This window comes from Ursus arctos, unplaced genomic scaffold (assembly GCF_023065955.2).
Source record: "Ursus arctos isolate Adak ecotype North America unplaced genomic scaffold, UrsArc2.0 scaffold_33, whole genome shotgun sequence".
NCBI lineage: Eukaryota > Metazoa > Chordata > Mammalia > Carnivora > Ursidae > Ursus > Ursus arctos.
In genome coordinates this window covers 8,895,649-8,914,007 of record NW_026623019.1, presented here as the reverse complement: position 1 = coordinate 8,914,007, position 18,359 = coordinate 8,895,649, and the positions used below count along the sequence as shown (strand labels likewise).

Sequence of the window (18,359 nt, the reverse complement as noted above, 5' to 3'; positions counted from 1 at the left end):
AACCTGTTCTTTCCCACCAAACAGCACAACGTTTCTTTAGAAGAGAAATGGAAAGTGTTTGGGTCAACCTGTTTATTTAGCGAGGGTTTATGACCTTTCTGCATCCCTCCTGCTTTTCAAAATGCGAGTAACATTTCATCAGTGCTTCCGCAGGGATAAAGAAATCTATGTAAACATTCCATAGCTTGGTTCCCTGTCGGCCACAAGAGAGGTAAGGCACTGGGTTTTTTAATTTGGTGGATGAAGGAACATAATAGCAGCTTAATTTGAGAGAAGGGTGTCGCTTCAACAATCATTAATGAAACAGCACCCGTTACTTCCCTCTGTGGCCTGTTTCACAGACAGCATCTTACCTGATCTTATCAACTTGCTACCCAGAGTATGATGTTCCTGATTTGAAAATGAGCAAAATAAGACAAGGGGGAATGCTCAAAATGCTTTATGATTTTCAAAGAAATCCAATTTTTTTTTTGAACTTAGGAAACCACTGATATAGGCAAGGAAAAATACCTATTGTCCCCATTTTACAAACGAGCCACTGAGGCTTAGACAGGTTAAGTGACTTGTCCAAAACCTCTCAGGGGTTCCAGAAATGATTTGAGGTCTTCTATGCTTCCAGAGCCCAGGCTGGTCTACACAGCTTCCTGTAACGTTTGCATTATGTGGATGTCTTGGGTCATTTCCACCACCAAACTTCAGTCTTCCTCACTGGCTACAAAGCAAAATTCTGAAAATCTGTTCCTCCTGAAAATGCTCTTTGCTCCTCAGGGCGGTGTCTGCAGGGAGAGATTTCCAAGGTCGAAGCAGGGGAGTATGGGAGGGGAGAAAGACTGAGAACCAAGATGTGGTATGGGCTGGGGCAGTCCTAAGAAGAGAGCTTGCCAAATTCGTGTTTGTGGAGATCAAGTTGGCTTCCCTGGAAGAAAAACCTGGGCGCGTGGGCAGCGTGCTGGAATGGACGGCTTCACTTTCAGACCTGACTTCTGTTGTCCTAACCTTGTGCTCTGTACAGGACAGCCCCTCGGAACTGGCTCCCGTGACGGGTAAAACGAAGAGCTGTGGACAAGTCAGTAATGCCGTGTTGGAAGGGTCCGCCTAGCACAGAGCCTGATCTGGACCCTCAATAAGTGTGATTCTTTCTTCTCCTCTCCTTCCTGAGAAAATCCTCCCAAGAATCTATTCTTCCGAATAGACTCTTAACGGCTGAAAGGAGAGGAATCAGAGCCCCCAGGGAAGAAAATGACCCCCCTCCCGCCGTCGTTTTTTCTCTGCCAGTGACCCTCCAAACTTCCAAATCGATCACTGTTCGCTAGGACCGCAGACCCTCCTGGAAAAGCGGGCGGGCGGAGTGGGGGAGGGGGGTTGTTACGCCGCGGGTGCGCGGGTCCAGCTCGGTTCCGAGGCTCGGACCCGGCCACCGGGTCTCAGATCTGCATGCCCACTCCACAGCGCCCCCGCTCGGCCTCTTGCCGCAGGGAGGACGAACCTGCCACTGGTTTCCCCAAGCTGGGTCCCCGAGCAGCGACCCCGCCCCGGGGGTCTCTGGCATTTGGCAGTGCAGTCGCCTGGGGACCACTAGACACTTAGACACTCGGAGAGGATCAAAGCATTCTTGTGGAGACCGAAGCGCCCAGGGATGCACTTTTGTTAGCCTGGCCTCACCTCGACAATAAATTTTTCTGCGAAAGAAGGGGCAGGGGTGGAGGGCCAAGGGGGGCCTGGTGGCTCGGAGGAGGGGACGGGAGTAACACGCACCTGTGCTCCCGCCGCGTTAAATCAGTGTGAAACAAGTGACATCTACCCCTTTCTTGCCCCCTTCCAACCGCTCATCTCCCTCCTTTAGAACACCCGCCTGCTCTAGGGGGTCAGCGTTTTCAAAGAGAATATTTCCTCCCCTGCTCTTCAAGTTTATGCAGCACTTTGTTATAAGGGGCGTGCCCTCAGGTGGGGCTTTCCTCTCTCCCTGTCCCCACACACAGGCCTTTTCCATTTTCTCACCCCACCTAGAAGTATAAAAAAATATATGGGACCTAACTTCAGAGGTGATTTGTTTCAACTTCAGGTCTTTCATTTTGCGGAATAACAGATGGAAGCCTAAAGGAGGGAGGGTGAGGAAAGTGGCCCAAGGTCAAGGGTGACTTTAGTTGGCAAAACCAAGGATAGAACAGGAAAATCCTTAGAGAGCCTTAGTAGTCCCCCCCCCCCCCCCCACTTATTTCACAGACGGAAAGAATCCCAGAACTATCTTAGGCCAAGTCAAGTACTTTGTAGAGGTGTCGGTGTTCTCACCAACTGGCTTCGAGGCTCGGGACTCACACTTCAGTCACTGGGATATATGGACAGTCACTTGCTATCCACAGGAAAGCAGAGACAGAGCCAAGGGCAGTTTGATCCTCTTCCTATCCACCCCTTCCCCACCCCCAGTCGATAGCAGATACTGCGGTACATCTGAGCTGTGGAGGTTACCTTGTCAGGGTCTTCTACTGGTTGGGGTCGAGCTTGAGCATAGGAATGTTTCTGGTAGAAATTGGGAGGAATCCCTCCTGCCAGTAGAGACACTTCTCAGAGAGACTTCCTGGGGCTAACAGCAATGGAAATAGTTTGGGTTTCCCCAAAATCCAAACTCAGACCCCAGACTGAGCATATCACACAGAACAGGGCTAGGAAGGCCTGTTTAAATGGCCTGGTAAGTTTTTGCTTAAAATCCTACTTTAGAACCTTAGTGAGTTGTGAGAACCCTCTTTGTCACCAGAACGAATCCTCATTGGATCTGGGCTCTAGGGAACTAACTCTTATGAAATGGCTCCACATTCCCCTTTTTCACTAGTTGACAGATTTTTTTTTTTTTTTTTTTGGTTTTGCTTTCACATTTTTGACCAGCATTTTGACTAGACAGGATCAATCTTAGAAGTATGGTGAAGCAGAAATACCACCAAGATGTCAGAACCAGCACTGAAGTTTGTTTCTACTTCTTTCCCTCCTCCTCTTCCTCTTGTCCTCCTTGGACTTTTTTCATGCCCTTGATCTTATTACCATGAGCCATGAGTCCATCAACAGAAGTTAAAGTTTGTTATAGCCTTTAAAGTTTGAGAGAGAATCTGGAAACCACTGAATCTTACTCCTTCACTTTTTAGTCAAGGAATCTGAGGCCCAGCAAGGTGAAAAAAATTGCCCAATGCCTGCTACACATGGATGAAATTAAATTTTCACCATAGTGCCTGACCCCTCCCTGCTTTGCCTCCTCCTCTCTCTCTTGTTTCTACTTGGTATAGTTAGGCTGTCGGGAAAATATTCAGAGTAATTTCAGCGTGAATAAAGTCTGCCCCCTCCAAATGTTAAACCCCAATATGGGATGGGAATGGGGGGGTGTAAGTTCTCAGAGTTAAGGGTTTACTGTTTCAGTTAGTCATGAGGCTCCCTCGGGGTAGCTGGGGGTCCAGAGCAGGAGCCCCTTGTGTGCGCACAGGGCTTCCCGATGTGGCAACAAGCCACACGTCCTCTCATGGCGACCTTCCATAGCATGGCACTGCCCCTGGGGTAGAACCTAGGCTCCACTACCATTCTTGAGTCTTCTATCTCCCCTGATGACCATTTGGTATGGGTACTGAGAAGGGAAGGAGTTCTGTGGTTGCCTCATCTAGCTGCTCCAGGACCTGCAGTGAATTGAGCCCCGTTTCCCAGCGTGGAGGATGAATACTGCCTGGGGGTTGGGAGATCCTTCAGATATGTAAGGGAGGAACGGTTGCTTCACATTTCAGGCATCAAACTCCGTATCCCGCAGCAAAGGGCAATTATTTATTTATTTATTTATTTATTTATTTATTTATTTATTTATTTTTAATTGTATGAAGGCATCTTTGATCCGGAAGTTACAATGGCCCCTTGGGTCCCCTGTGGCCACTGTGTAGCTGTGTGTCTCCCTAGCAAATCTCATGAGTTTCTCTCAGCCTCAGTTTTCCTTTGCATTTGTAAAACGGGGGGCCTGAACTAATCATGTCCCTCTCGGTTTTAAATGCCTGTGATTTAAACCCTGCTTCATACGGAGGAGGGAGGAGAACCCGGATCGCATTGTCCTTTTGTTCAGCTTTTTTTGGACACGCAGAGCAAGGAAAGCGAGAACAGTTATCTCCCGAAAGCTGCCGCCCGCCCGCCCCCTTGCTTGTGACAGGTCGTATATTTGATTACGCAAAGCAAATTGGGAAATCATATCTCTGCAATCCCATCTGGGATTATTTATTTCGCCGCGTCCACAGCCGGTCAAAGTTGTGAGAGGAAACAATGTTAAAAGTAGCTTCCCGCCAGAGGAGGTGGATTCGAGTTCATCTCCAGAGAAACCAGAGCCATAACCGGCCAGAGCAAAGCACTTTTGCGAGACCCAGGAGTTTCCAAGTGTCATTCACCACCCCAGGCGCTCGCGGCAGGTTGATCTAGCTGGCGACTCAGGGTGGTGATGCAGGGCAGGGGTCCTCCCGGACCCAGCCTAGTCTCCAGGCCTGGGAAGCTGGAAAGTCGAGCGGGGTGGGGAGGAGATCAAGCTTGGAATTTCCCCAGGCCTCGGGCTTTCTGCAGGCTGGTTCGTCGAGTTAAAATGACAACCACAAACTAATACAAGTGACAACTTCCAGGTACTCCAGGTTCAGTATGGCCGGGTCACCGAGCCAGGGATCTACAGTGTCCTGGCCTTTAAGGTTAGCCCCACTTCGCAGTTGGGGAGAGCGAGGCGCCGAGGGAGGTGAAGGATCTTCTTCGCTACCGCCCAGCCGAGGAGCGGCAGAGCCCGCATTTGAAGCCCCGTCTGCCAGCTCCGAAACCCGGGCGCTCGGCCTCCAAGCCGGGATCGCCCCCGCCGAGCCGCGGCCCGGAAACCGGCGTAGGGGGCCAGGGGGTTGGAGGAACCGGGCTAGAGGTGGCCGGCCCGGCCGCGGAAGCCAAGCGCCCTCGAGTCGCACCCAAGCCGGCGTGGCCACGCGGGCGGGGCGCCGGGGATGCACGCGTGAGCGGGAGCTGATCCGAAACACGCTTCTCTTTTTTTCTTTCTTTATTCTTCTTTTTCTTTTTGGAGGGGTGGGGGTGGTATTTGAAGAAAAAAAAGAAAGACACCCTTATCAAGAAAAAGAAAAAAAAAAAAAAAACCCTTTCCCCCTTCCGCTTTGTTGTTCAAGTTCCCCCGCTGGACTTGGGAAAGGGGGTCTTTCGCACCGGGTAGGTCCCAGCCGTGCGGGAACGGGAACGGAAGCAGAGAGAGAGAGAGAGAGGTGCTGAGCAGCTAAGAGAGAAGGAGATTCCTCGGGCCTCCCCCACCCAGCCAGACCCGCAGAGTCAATGGCGGCACCGCTGCTTTGTCATTTACAAGAGGGACTCGGACTAGCAGTTGGTAATTTGGTGTCGGTTTACCAGGCAAAGGACTTCTGTTTCCTCACCTAACAGGTCCTCCACTCAAGGCCTGACCCCTTTTTAGAGACAAACCCGGAGAAAGGAGCTGGATGCCCTGCGCCCTCGCCTTTCAGTCGAGCTCTCGAGGCTTGCGGAGGCCGGGCCCGGGATCAACCAACGAACGTTCATTGAGCTCTTCCTACCAGGTAAAGACTACGCCGAGGAAGGCCACTCTTCCCATCTTGCAGATGAGACAACTGAGGCTCAGAAATAGAATTGACCAAGATCACGTGGTCAGTGGAACAACCAGTCTAGAGTCCAGGCTCTCTGACTCCTTTTGCTTCTGCATGTTTAATTTACGAGCCACTTTGTGCAATCTTAGGTTCCTTTTTCATTTTCCCAGAAAAATGGAGATAATTTCTTGTTTAATATCGGAGTTCCTCAGACTTCCTGAAGCTCACCCCAAGATAAAAATGTCCCTTTTCCCACTCCCTTCCCACATACCTCACTTCTAAGCGGTTGTTGGAATTGCGATACTCCGGGGCATTCGGGGCCAGGGAATGGAGTGTAATTCAACTGGATCACAGTTACAGCTGCAGGCCTCCCAGTGGCAGATTGGGTGCGGGGAAGGTGGTACGACAGGTGGGGGTAGGGTGGAGGGGACCCGCGGAGTTGGGCAGGGAAGTACAGAGGAAGCAGTGGAGGCTGTCTTGTAGGTTTCTGCTAAGGGTGGGGGAGCGCTGAGAAGGGAACGGCCCTGGGCCCACCCACCTGAAACCTGAGGGCCCAATCCCCTCAGCAAGTTCGAGAGAGCCGCCTACCCCACGTTGGGGCTGGAGAGGCCGGTCCAGCTGACCCACATTTTCAGGACCTTGCTCTCACGGTTTGCTCGCGTCTCAGGAGCCGGCGTCACTGTCCTCGGGTCCTACTACCGCCCACACCCCCAGCCCCCATCTCCCGTCCTAGTTTCGCCCGCCCGCATGGTTTACTGTACACAAATCCTTCTTGTTTCCTCCTTATGTAGCAGTTTTACAACTCCAACTAGTTCAAGGGCTGTCTGTCTGGTTTATTTTCTGTTTAGGAAATTGCCACTCAGCGCCCCTTTGCCCTCCCGTTCCTCCCCGGTCCCCCTTCCCCTCAATCTATTACCCCACATTAGCAAACTTACTTTCTTGATTTTGTTTCTTAATATTCAAAATAACTAGTGAAGGGCTAATGATTTCATATTCTCCCCTCTCCTCCGGTAAAAGCAATAAATGAAATAAAAGCCTGGGGGTTCCAACCGCGCCCACACGGCGAAGTTTCGTCGTTCACTTTCACGTCGCAGGGGAGAAGCACGGAAATGCGTGTTTGCAAAAGCAGAAATGTAGCTAGCAGGAATAGACGCAGATTAGTTGATACAAACGTGCTGTGTCCTGTTACAGGAGGGTTGCTCATAACGCCAGGTACAAAAATCAGAGGGGGAGCGGGGAATAAAATAAAAAACCGCGGACCCATCGTGAGTCTTTGTGGTTGGAAGCGAAGGGCTCCTCCAAGTTTCTGAGACTTCAGAGAAGAGGCCGACCAGTCCATTGCTCTCCCGGAGACCACTACGTGGCCCAGGGCTCCTCTTTGAACCTCAGTTTCATCATTGGAAAAAAATGGGGAAAATAACACATTTCTGCTGTGGTTGAGAATTCAAACGCTCTAACGTAGGTGAGCAAATGCACTTCGACAAGTCTAAGAAACTAAGCAAAAGATAACAAAACTCACTGGTGTTATTAGTGGGGCCAAGCGAGAGGCACGAAAGGTCTGCGTGACGCTTTGTCCCCTGTCTGAGCGTGCACAGCTCCCAACTTACCCTCTGAGACGCCCAGAGCAACTGAGCAGCCTACTGCAATAATCAGGACTGTTTCTCTGCTTCCTTCGCTGGACGTCGCAAGACGCTCCGGGGAGAAACACCCGCACGAAGGGAAATCCCAGTGTCTGGTTACCAGGAAAGAATTTTGCAGCTCCGCCAAAGGCTCGAGAATACCTGCGCGTCCCGCCGGCCGATCGCGTTACTTTCACAGTAATCCCTAAAGTACCCCCTTTCCACCGCTCAGAACGTGGTTAACTGCTTTCCACGCGCTCCGAGAAAAGAGATGTTAGAATCAGTTCAGCAATTTCCTTCCTTTAACGCTTCTTTATCGCAGGCCTACTATGTGCTCAGTGCAGTGGAACTCCATTCCCCAATCTCTCCCAAACCGATCCTGAGAGGCATTGCTTATTTAAAGGTGTTACTAGAAGTGCGTCTAAGTGATTTTAAATTCATTTCAAGAAATAAAATGTAACGTTGAGATAGGGGACTAATTCAACATGTTGGAAATTCAACTGTTATTAAACATTTGCGTAGGGATTTTTGAGGCAGACGGTAGAAAGTCTTTTTTTTCCTTTATAAATACATCCATGCACACTAAAAAAAGTCATCCTTAAAAAAAAGCTTCGTTTTAAAACATGCTTAGAGTGAATATATTGCCCTCAAATCTTTTAATGGCATGTATTTCCGTCCCCCCCCCCCATCAACTGTAACAGTAGTTGACATCGGAGAAAAGTGTAAGTGACGTAGGTGACTTGGCGACCTGCCTGCCTCACGGGTTTGATGAAAGTTAATGAGGAACTACCTTGCACTTCAAGGATGAGCGGCGCTAGCCACACAAATATCTACAGATCATTTGTCCGTCAGCCCGGCGCTGTGGTGGTGCAAGGTAACAACTGATTTAGTCTTGCAGGAAAAAGTAGGGTGCCGCTGCGCACGGGATCAGAGAGGCCTCACTTCCGCGCCCAACTTTGGGTTAATTATTGAGTCGCGGAAATACTGGAGATGCTGATAATGTAGAGACCAACACCAGCCTTTCTTACCGCTGCCTTGACTGTTGCCTTCCCTTGTGAACAGTACTATTCGTAAGACTGTGTTTCTGCTTGTTTTTTACAGTCCGCGAGATAAACTGCGACTTCATCCAAGGACACGCCGTCACACTTCGGGTTTAACGTTGGGACACAGGACCCGGCTGCACCGAACGCTGCGCGGGAGGATTTTCTGGAGGAGCGTGGAAGGGCGGGGCACGACGGCCGCGAGGAGGCGGAGAGCGCCGGGCCGGCGCGCCTCGGCCAATCAGCGTGCACACCGCCTGACAACCGTCCAATTAGAGGGCGCGGAGCTCGGGGCCCGGAGCCGATAATACTAGGAAAGGGCGCAGAGGCTGACTATTGCAGCAAGGGGCGCTGCGCCGCACGCAGCTGCGTGCGCTCGCCCGCCCGCCCCGAGAGCCCGAGATCTGTGCCAGGCCTGAGCGGCCCAACCTTCCCGCCCAGATTGGGTCAGAGGAAGCCGAAAGCAGCCTCAGCGAGGTGAAGCGCTCGGGGCTGCCAAGGACCGATTAGAACTTTGCAGAGTCCGGGATGTGCGGGGCGAGGCCGCTGAGGACTTGATTCATCTTCTCCACCCTTCTCCCCTATTCCCCATCCACTGGGCTCCAGGCCTCCAGCTGTCAGCCCCCGATTTCGTGGCAGGGTGTGGCGACCCCGGTTTCTGTTTGCAAGCACAGCCAGCAGCCCAAGAGCCAGGTCCCAAGGCTGGATATCTTTTGCCTCGGCTGCTAGCCCGGGCCTCAGAGTCTTGGTGAGTGCTGTGATGTTGCTCGGGGTGTCAGGGAGGGCAAAATCACCTTTTCTTATCTTTCCTGTTTCACTTGCATGTCTTGCCTTTAAGTGCAAACCATGCCTGATGTCTATAGGACCGTGCAGCTCAGCCCTGCGCGGCTCAAGCACTATTGATGCTGGGAGGGCATCTGCAGCTCCTTGCCCAGGGTCCTTATGGGGCTCTGACAGAAGAACAATTTCGGTTCTGAGTTGATTATTTCCTGGGGGTGAGGGGCATGAAAGGACCTTTCCAAGCTCAATAAAGGGTCCTTGTGGTGGTGTAAGAGGATGAAAGGCGCTTGAGTGGCGTAGGATGGTACTTCGCTGGGTCTGAGGGGCCCCTGTGATCTAAAGGAAAATGACTCTCCCGTCGACGTTTTCGTATTCCGCTTGGCCATACTAGTTGGGTGTGGGGAAGCCTGACAAGTGGCCTAGGCCAGCCTAGTTGGGCACAATACTTCTGTGTGTGTGATCAGTGCATTACCTAGGGACTTGTCCCGAACGCGGGTGTAAAGCCAGAGAGGTCTGTGGTTAAAGGTCAGGTGCTCAGAGAGCACTTAGAATCAATAGCTAAAAACCTTCTTGGGTTGGGGATTTCTGGGGGACCTAAAGATACAAGAAAGGCGTTGTGGTGTGGATGTGAGGGACGTGTAGAGAACAGGGCTTTTCAAGGGGCCAGGGGCGGTAGACCAGGAGCTTGGGGCCCAAGGCCGGGGGTCGGTGCCTGACGGCGGTCGGTACGTCCTGGGGGTCATTTCTTGTCTCCGCAGAGTGCAGGAGACTGAGTGTAGGCCGGAGCCAAGCGCAGGGCGCCATGGCCGACCGGCCGGCGGCGGGGCCGGCGGCCGGAGACTGGGAGATCGACGTGGAGAGCCTGGAGCTGGAGGACGACGGCCGCGGGCCGCCGCCGCCGCCGCCTACGCCGCCCGGGCCCAGCCCGCCGTCGGCCGACGGGGATGGCGAGGACGACGAGGACGAGGACGAGGACGACGACGCGGAGGATGAGGGTGACGGCCTGGACGCGGGCGCGTCCCCGGGGGTGCCGGGCCGGCCGGAGCAGCAGCGGGGACCACCGCCGGGGCCAGCTCCCGCGCCGCAGGCCTCGCCGGCGCCGGCCGGGCCCCCGGAGCGCGGCGCAAACGCGAACGCGGGCGGCGGCGCGGAGCCGCGCAAGCTCAGCCGCACGCCCAAGTGCGCGCGCTGCCGCAACCACGGCGTGGTGTCCTGCCTCAAGGGCCACAAGCGCTTCTGCCGCTGGCGCGACTGCCAGTGCGCCAACTGCCTGCTGGTGGTGGAGCGCCAGCGCGTCATGGCCGCCCAGGTGGCGCTCCGGAGGCAGCAGGCCACCGAGGTGCGTACCCGCCGGGTCCGGGGTCGCGCCTCGCCGTGGGATCCGGGCCGCAGTGGGGGTCGGGCGCGGGGAGGGCCGCGGCGCCTGGCGCTTCCTGGGAAGGGGGGGAGGGCGCGTCTCCGCTCACGGCGGCCTGCGGAGTCGGGGCGGGGTGGAGAGGAGGCCGCGGGCATCGCTGGGGGAACTTGGCCGGAAAGATTTTGTATTGAAAGCAGGTAGAGAGGCCTTGAAAATGTCTCGGAACTTTGTGGGAAGGGATTTTTTTTTTTTTAACTTTTATGTTAAAGTTTATTTTGGTGGTGCTGGGGGGAGGACGAGGACAGTGGTTGCTGCCGTGCACCGCTTCTGTCGTCCGTCGCTGCGTTACTAGTGCTGATCTCGGAAGAACCACGCAGCGGGTTGTGCGCGCAGCGCTTCCGCTGTCACGGGCCACTTAAGAGAGGCAGAACGTGCTGCCCATTGTACAGATGAGACCAAAATGGCATGGGACTTTAGGTACCCGAAGCCAGAAGCTTCTGACCTATGAGCCGGTGGAAGGATCCCTGCTGCCTCGCACCTTGGCGCTCCAGCTTTGGGGAGAGCCAGGGTTTTCCTTAAGGGTGAGGCTTTTCTTTGAACTTCGCATTTCACATTCCCTTGTGTTCCTGCGCATGCAGAGTTCGGAGCGAGAGAGGCTGCGCGGGGCCCCCTCTCCTAGGTTTAGGGCGTGGGAAGATTTTTGCTTTTACTTTTTGGCGAGGAGGGACTGGGGAGTGGATCCCCGTACACACAGAAGGCAGTGACCCTGCTGGAAAGCTTCCCAAGGCCCCGGAGAGTGTGTGCCGGGTGCCCCAGGTGGCCTTGGCCCTGGGCTGGGCCTACTCCCGCTTGCGGTGCGTTTCACCGCGGTCCCCTGCATCCCTCGCGGGTCCCGCGGCCTGCTGGGCTGGACGCGGGTGTAAAAGGCCTCCGAATACCACCGACCTGGCGGTGAGGGAGGGAGCGAAGTCGGATTTCCCCTTGTCATCCATCCCAGGAGGCCTCTGAGGGTTTTGTCTGCCTTCGTGTATCCCAGTCTCCTGGTGTTTTTGGCCAGGCTTGGGAGAGTTTATGAGACCAGTACCCTCATACCTCTTCTTCAACCCCCTGCACCCCATCGCACCTGCCCTACTGAGAGGAGAAACCAGTTCCACGTCACTGCTCAATGGCAGGCCACGGGCACCTTTGGCCCTACCTCTAAGTGCCTGGGACGCATCTGTCCCCCACAGCTCTCCTTCAGGGCCTGGCTCCTGTGGTCTCCACTGTGGATTTTGCCTTCCTGTAGGATGTCCCCTAACTTACGGCTGCGGGGTGAATCTGGGGTGACTCTAGCAAAGTGACCCTAGAGAAAATCTGCCCTACTCCCCATCAACTGAAGTTGGTGGCTTCAGAGAGAGCTTCCAGCTTGTTGCCCTGGAATTAACGGGTGCGGGTGTAAATTTATTTAGAATCATTTCTATGTGGGATGGGAAAATAAATACATTTAGCCGGGGAGGGTTGCTGACGCCCCTTCCTACTTACTCCCTCCTGTTCCACGATTTCTTTTAGAGCATTGTTGATTATGTTTCTTGTGTTTACAGGACAAGAAGGGGCTTCCCGGGAAACAGAATAATTTCGAGCGCAAAGCCGTGTATCAGAGGCAAGTCAGAGCACCCAGTTTGCTGGCCAAAAGCATTTTAGAAGGTAAAGCAATGCAGAATTATCCTTCAGCCTTTTAAACCAAGTTCTGAGGCATTCCCATTATTCACACATATGGCATTTTTATTAACCTGTGAAGAAGCAATCTGAAGGGAGGGTGCTTTTTATTAGGACGTTTTGCTCTAGGGAGGAAATCAGGATTTGGGAAAATGGATCTCACATACCTCTTGAGGTTTTCGTCACCGATAATTCTGCTGTCTGCTTGGTAGTTACGGGGTTAACATGGAGTGCATTTGAAATTTACCCCAGCATGAGGGGTGTGCAAAGATCCACTGCCACCTGATCATGGAGTGAGGAGGGAAATAAACTAAAAAAAATTCTTTGGTTGTAGTTGGAGCCAGAAAAAGTCAAGTGAGGAGGTGAACAGCTACCCACACCGATAAAGACCTCTAGTCTGGCTGATCCAACCTCTAATACCACTCTTTTTCATGGTACTGTATTGTTGTCTGGATTAGCTATATAACTGTGGTTATTCCACACCTCAGTTTACCATTTCTGACAGTCAAGCTTGTAGAATCTGGAAGAGGTTTTGAATCAAAGGAGAGAAGTGGAGGTTGAAGTTGAATTTGAACAGTGTGAATTCTGTCTCTACCATGTTCTCACTTTCTCTAAAGCCTGGGGATACATTAATTTTTCCAAAAATATTGCTGATTTTTAAAAGCAGCTCTGGGGATGGAGTTTATTTATTGGTCTGATAAATAATATGTTGATCACCTTCCACCATGTAAATAATGGAAAGTTTATATTTGTTCTAATTGCTGTCCCTTCATATGATTCAGGTTGGAAAGCAGGCTTTTTTTTTTTTTTTTTTTAAGTAGATACATGAATTCTGTTTTTTTCTTATGTGGCTTCTGAATTGAGTTGGTTCTACACAGGTTTTAAAGTTTGTTCATGTCTTACCCTGTGCTGTATACTTGTGACCTTAGAATGGTTTCTTACGCATTAAAAATGAATTCGGTTGCAAACTGCGTAAACAGATTTATAGCCATAGGGACCACACGGATGAATTGAAATGGTGCCAAAGCAGCTTGAGGAGTGGGAGGGCTAAATGGAATAGTAAATTCACGTAAATAACTTCCTGGCAAAACCTACCATAGAAATGGAAACATTAATTTTCAAATTTTATTTTATTTGCAAATGAGGACGATGGGTTTGTCACTATGTAAACACAAACATCACAATGGATCCTTCAAACAAATTTGGGAGCAGCCAGTGCTTGGGGTTTAGTGAAATACTCAAAGTATTTTATGCTGCCAGGAATTCTATTTATGTTATGCTAATCTTCGTGTTGTTGTTGTTTTAAACTTTGTCCTTCGTCATAAAATGTGCACTGACTTTTTATTCTAATGATTGCTTGTTTAACCATTTTAGTATCTGGCCAACATGATCAGAACTTGGGAAAAATGTTTCAGATCAGTAATTTTCAATATAGCTGCCGACCTCCTCTCTGCCTTTACTTTTGTTTGCTTGCTTCTGTCTCCAGCCTGGGGGAGGGGCCTGGTTAAGTCACTGCAGAGTCTGTTTGACTAGTTAACAGCTCTTTCCAATTTTCTGTGTTTCTCTGTTTCCTTAAGTCTCTTTTTTTCTCCCCACTAATCTGCTGTACCTTTCTCTTTTTCCCTAGTTCTCCTTGGACTGTTCTACACCTGTAACAATGTGTATTTAATGAACCGTCTTTAGAAAATAGCAGTGCCATCAGCTTTAGGAATAGAGATCTTTTTTTAATAATGGAAAAAGATGACACGGCTAGTAAGAAAGCGTTGACCGAAGCAAGATGAGCAGAGTTGGCTCTTAATATGTAGGAGCCTGGGCAGTGTATTACAGTGTCAGCCAGTGAAGTGTGCCTGTAAAGGTAAACAAACACACCGGTAATGACAAAACAACAATAACAAAAAGTTACAATATGGCTCTCCTGCTCCCCAAAGAGACCTGTTTTAAATTGAGCCTATACTTTTGCTTTCTGTATAAAAGATGAATGTTTTGGAACTGGAAGTTGTTCTTGTTCTGTCGACTTGCAGTGTTTCTGTTGCCTTCTCAGTTTCCAGATTTGTCTTCCTTGGATGTTAATCTCTTTTCCTGTGCAACGCTTGCTTATTTTAGGCTACCGCCCCATTCCAGCCGAGACTTATGTGGGAGGGAGCTTACCCCTACCTCCCCCGGTAAGTGACCGGATGCGGAAAAGGCGGGCCTTTGCTGATAAAGAGTTGGAGAACATTATGCTGGAGAGAGAATATAAAGAGAGGGAGATGCTGGAAGCGTCCCAAGCTGCTGCCTTGTTCCTGCCCAACCGCATGGTGCACGGACCTGAATATAACTCCTACAAAAGCGCCTATAGCCCCACCCCAGTGGAACCGCCAAACAAAGACTTCTGCAACTTTCTGCCCACCTGCCTTGATCTAACCATGCAGTATTCAGGGTCTGGGAATATGGAACTCATTTCTTCCAATGTCAGTGTGGCCACGACTTACAGACAGTATCCCTTGTCCTCGAGATTTTTAGTTTGGCCCAAGTGTGGCCCCATCAGCGACACCCTTCTCTATCAGCAATGCCTGCTGAACACCACCACCTCGGTTCAAGCCCTGAAACCTGGGGCCAGCTGGGACTTGAAGGGGGTGCGAGTCCAGGATGGACTTGTGGCAGAACACGACATGATGCCCCCCAAACAAGAAGGCTCACTGCTGCTGCCTCACGCTCCGGAGGTCCAGGCCTCGAGAAGTGACCTTCAGGGTCACCAGACCGTCCCCGAGAGGTCTGCATTCTCCCCACCCAGACGGAATTTCTCTCCCATTGTTGACACGGACTCCCTGGCAGCTCAAGGGCACATCTTAACCAAGATCAGTAAAGAAAGCACCAGGCACCCTCTGCCACTTAAGCATAATCCATTCCACTCATTATTCCAGCAAACTCTTAATGACAAACCTGGTCCTGAGTTGAAAACACCATTTGTCAAAGAGGCCTTTGAAGAGGTCCCTAAGAAACACAGAGAGTGTTTAGTCAAGGAGAACCAGAAGTACACATTTACAATAGACAGATACGCCAAAGACCTTTTCGTAGCCAAACAAGTTGGAACAAAACTCTCTGTGAATGAACCGCTGTCATTTTCTGTTGAGTCTATTCTTAAGAGGCCTTCATCTGCCATCACTCACGTCTCTCAGTGAAAAGCTGCTTACCCGTAAAGCTGGAATTTCTGCCATCTCAGAGGGTCCTTACCAGTTGCTAATTTTTTTTTTTAAAGAAAAAAAGCTAAGATGTTTGTATAAAGAAATTTCTAATGTAAATGGTGATGATTTAAAAAATTATATCTATTCATATGCATGTACTTTTCCTCACATAAGTATATTTAAGGATGGAAATTGCTTACACGCAAAGTGTAAAGCTCCGTACTTTACACAGCATTTCAAAGAGCAATAAAGTTGACACTGTCTTCTAAAAGACCCAGTATTTGCAGAAGCACCTAGTTGTCTCTGTCTAGATGAAAAACCAGTGTCCATGAAATATGTTCTGTATTTTCCTGTGACTGTGTAGTTTCAGGTGCTCTCAGTGGGTCACTGGGGCCACGGGAGATACCCTATAGTGCCTTAGTTTTGCATTTTAGAGGGTGTATAAATTTAGCTATTTAAGACTGAGGCAAAAATAGCTTTACGGAGAACATAGAACAGATTTGCATGTCTCTAGAATCATAATTTTACATGACTGGACAAAGTGGAATTAATTTGCAGGAAAATCAAGTTTAAGATCTTATTTATATGATGACCTGAGTTCACGGGATGGATGTTGTTTAGCTCTCTGAGTCCTGATTTCCTTTCCTGATGGGATGTGTAGTTGGGGCCTCAGGCTTCCTTCCTAGATTGAACTTTCTATGATTTCTAGGTGGCTGGGGGTCACCAAGCAGGTTCGCTTGTCTGGTGTGGTCAGTTCAAACCACGAGAGTGTGTGGTTGAACCCCTCGGCTCTGTTATCTCACTGTTTGCTCAGGACTGGCGACAGCAGGCCCCAAGAGGCAGGCACAGTCACAACCCATTGGTGTCCGGGGATCAATCTGATGCTCCCACATTGTCACCAGTGCCAAAAGCTTTCAGTGTAGCTTAAAGAAAACTTCACTATTCAAATTGCTTCAGCTGACAGTTGTTGAAACCTGCAGATACTTATCACAGCGTGATGGTGGCTTCTGGAGTCTTAACACCCCCCTCCATTTTTGAGTTCATTATTACCCTCTAGCTTTGCTCACTAAAATAACTGTCGTCCTATATGATTGATAAAATGAGAGTAAGACATTTATGAGAGTATTACATTTATCTCTGAAGACCTCATCTGTGGACCCCAAATGAAGTTCTAAGATGTCACAGTCATTTCAACCTGGAAAATCAAGAGCCAAACATCCCACCTTTAGTTTTGCAATGGAGTGAGTTGTTACTTCCAATTCTCCTCTCGCTTGGGAACAAGAACACTCGTTGGGCATGTGGAATGTGCCAAGAGGTTTGGCAGTTTAAAGAGTTTCTTTCTTGCTCTGGAAAACATTTAAAATTACTTAAAAATGATTTTGCTACTGATGAGCTCACGTAAACCTCCAGGGGTTCTCTGAATTGTTGCTTAAAATTAGAATCGATTTCAAAAACAACAAGCCAAGCCTTAGATTGATTTCCAGTTTGTTCTTGTAAAATAATATTTGGTTTGATTGAGTCAAATTTACTTATTCTTACTATTGCAAAAGCCAGAGCAAATGGAAGTTTGCCAGAGGGAAAGAAAATGAAAGAGGGCAGAGCTCCCAATGACGGAGATTATCATCACTAAGTGGAAATATGTTTTCCAGCTACAAATGCCCTGGTGTCTGGGACAGAATCTAACTTCAGTCACCCCTCCTGCTCCTCCAGTCATCTTTGTTTTATCCATATAGTTGTTAATTTTTATCTTCCTATCGGGAATTTATTTTTTGTGTCCGGTGTGAAGTGTAAACTTAGCATTCCGCCTAACTACCACAGAGGTAATGGGGAAACACATCAGAATAAACCCATTGAAAAAAAATCCCAATGGGGAAGAAAAATCCCAAGGAGAAGGCCTTCTTTTTTTTTTTTTTTTAATAATAATTTTTTATTATGTTATGTTAGTCACCAAGGGAGAAGGCCTTCTTAATTCAAACAGGGATTTCCTCTCTTTCTTACTGTATTTTAATAATTTGAATATTTACATTGGTCATTTTTTTTCCTCCTTTGTGTTTAGTGAACATTTTGGGACAACTTTTTTCTGTCCTCTGTCATTTTAGCCTCATTAAGTGAATCCAATTGGCTGTGGGTATCAGTGGTGTTTCTCTCATTACCAGTGACCAGAATTTTTTTTTAAAGATTTATTTATTTTTGTTAGAGAGAGTAAGAGAGCCAGCATGTGAGCGGGGGAGGGGCAGAGGGAGAGAAGCACACTCCGCACTGAGCACAGAGCCCTATGCAGGCCGACGGGGGACTCAAGGAGGGGCTCAACTCAGGGCTCCACACAGGGCTCCATCTGGGGAACTTAAGATCATGACCTGAGCCAAAACCAAGAGTTGGATGCTTAACCGACTGAGCCACCCAGGTGGTCCGTCAGTGATCGGAATTTTATTGTTCTTGAGCATTTATAAGGGTCAGTACATAAAGTAATATAATTATCGTATTGTGCATTAGTTCTGCTGTAATGATGAGTTTTTGGGATTTCAAACCTACCATCAGCCACTCAGTGAGAGATCTGTGCTCGGCTTTTTGCGTCTTTTCATCATTTGAGTTCGATCAATGCTACTGTTTGACTCTGTAGAATCTTTAAAGAACACTGTCATCGACATATCAAATGAAACTTGTGGTTCACTGTAAGCATTTTCTATGTTCAAGGCAATAAATGGATTTGGCTTTCGTTATTTTTAAGAATGTAAAGAAGAATAAAACATGGACCTTTTCCTTGATTTAACTCACAATAAAACAACGCGGCTTTAATGACATATTTTCCTTCCATTTCAACCGGTCAACATGATTTTTTGCTCAGTTTGCAGCTATGGGTAGTTTACAGCAGTGCTTCCCAAACGTGGGGATCTTGATAAATGCAGATTCTGATTCTCTGTAGGTCTGGGGAAGGGCCTGAGATGCTGTTCTTCTACCAACCCCCAGGAGATACTGGTGTTGCTGGTCTCCATACTGCACTTTGAGCAGCAAATGTTTACATTTCTGTTATTTCAACACACATTTAATACACTCTTCTGTGGCTTTTGAGTTCGAATGCAGTGGAGTTATCACAAATA

The 18,359-nt window shown here is 49.4% G+C and overlaps 1 protein-coding gene across 3 annotated transcripts; it reads left to right on the top strand.

Annotated features, from left to right (window-relative positions):
* The first annotated feature begins 8,832 nt into the window (after positions 1-8,832).
* Positions 8,833-18,062, top strand: DMRT2 (doublesex and mab-3 related transcription factor 2). 3 transcript variants are annotated; one of them, XM_026519298.4, is made up of 4 exons: positions 8,916-9,013; positions 9,804-10,384; positions 11,983-12,085; positions 14,201-18,062. In XM_026519298.4, the coding sequence occupies exons 2-4, from the start codon at positions 9,848-9,850 to the stop codon at positions 15,256-15,258; spliced, it is 1,698 nt and encodes a 565-aa protein (XP_026375083.2). In that variant the 5' UTR covers positions 8,916-9,013; positions 9,804-9,847; the 3' UTR covers positions 15,259-18,062. The 3 variants fall into 3 exon arrangements, with proteins under 3 accessions (XP_044247157.1, XP_026375083.2, XP_044247158.2); XM_044391223.3 differs by having other exon boundaries at positions 13,725-18,062; XM_044391222.3 differs by lacking the exon at positions 9,804-10,384 and having other exon boundaries at positions 8,833-9,013.
* Positions 18,063-18,359: the final 297 nt, after the last annotated feature.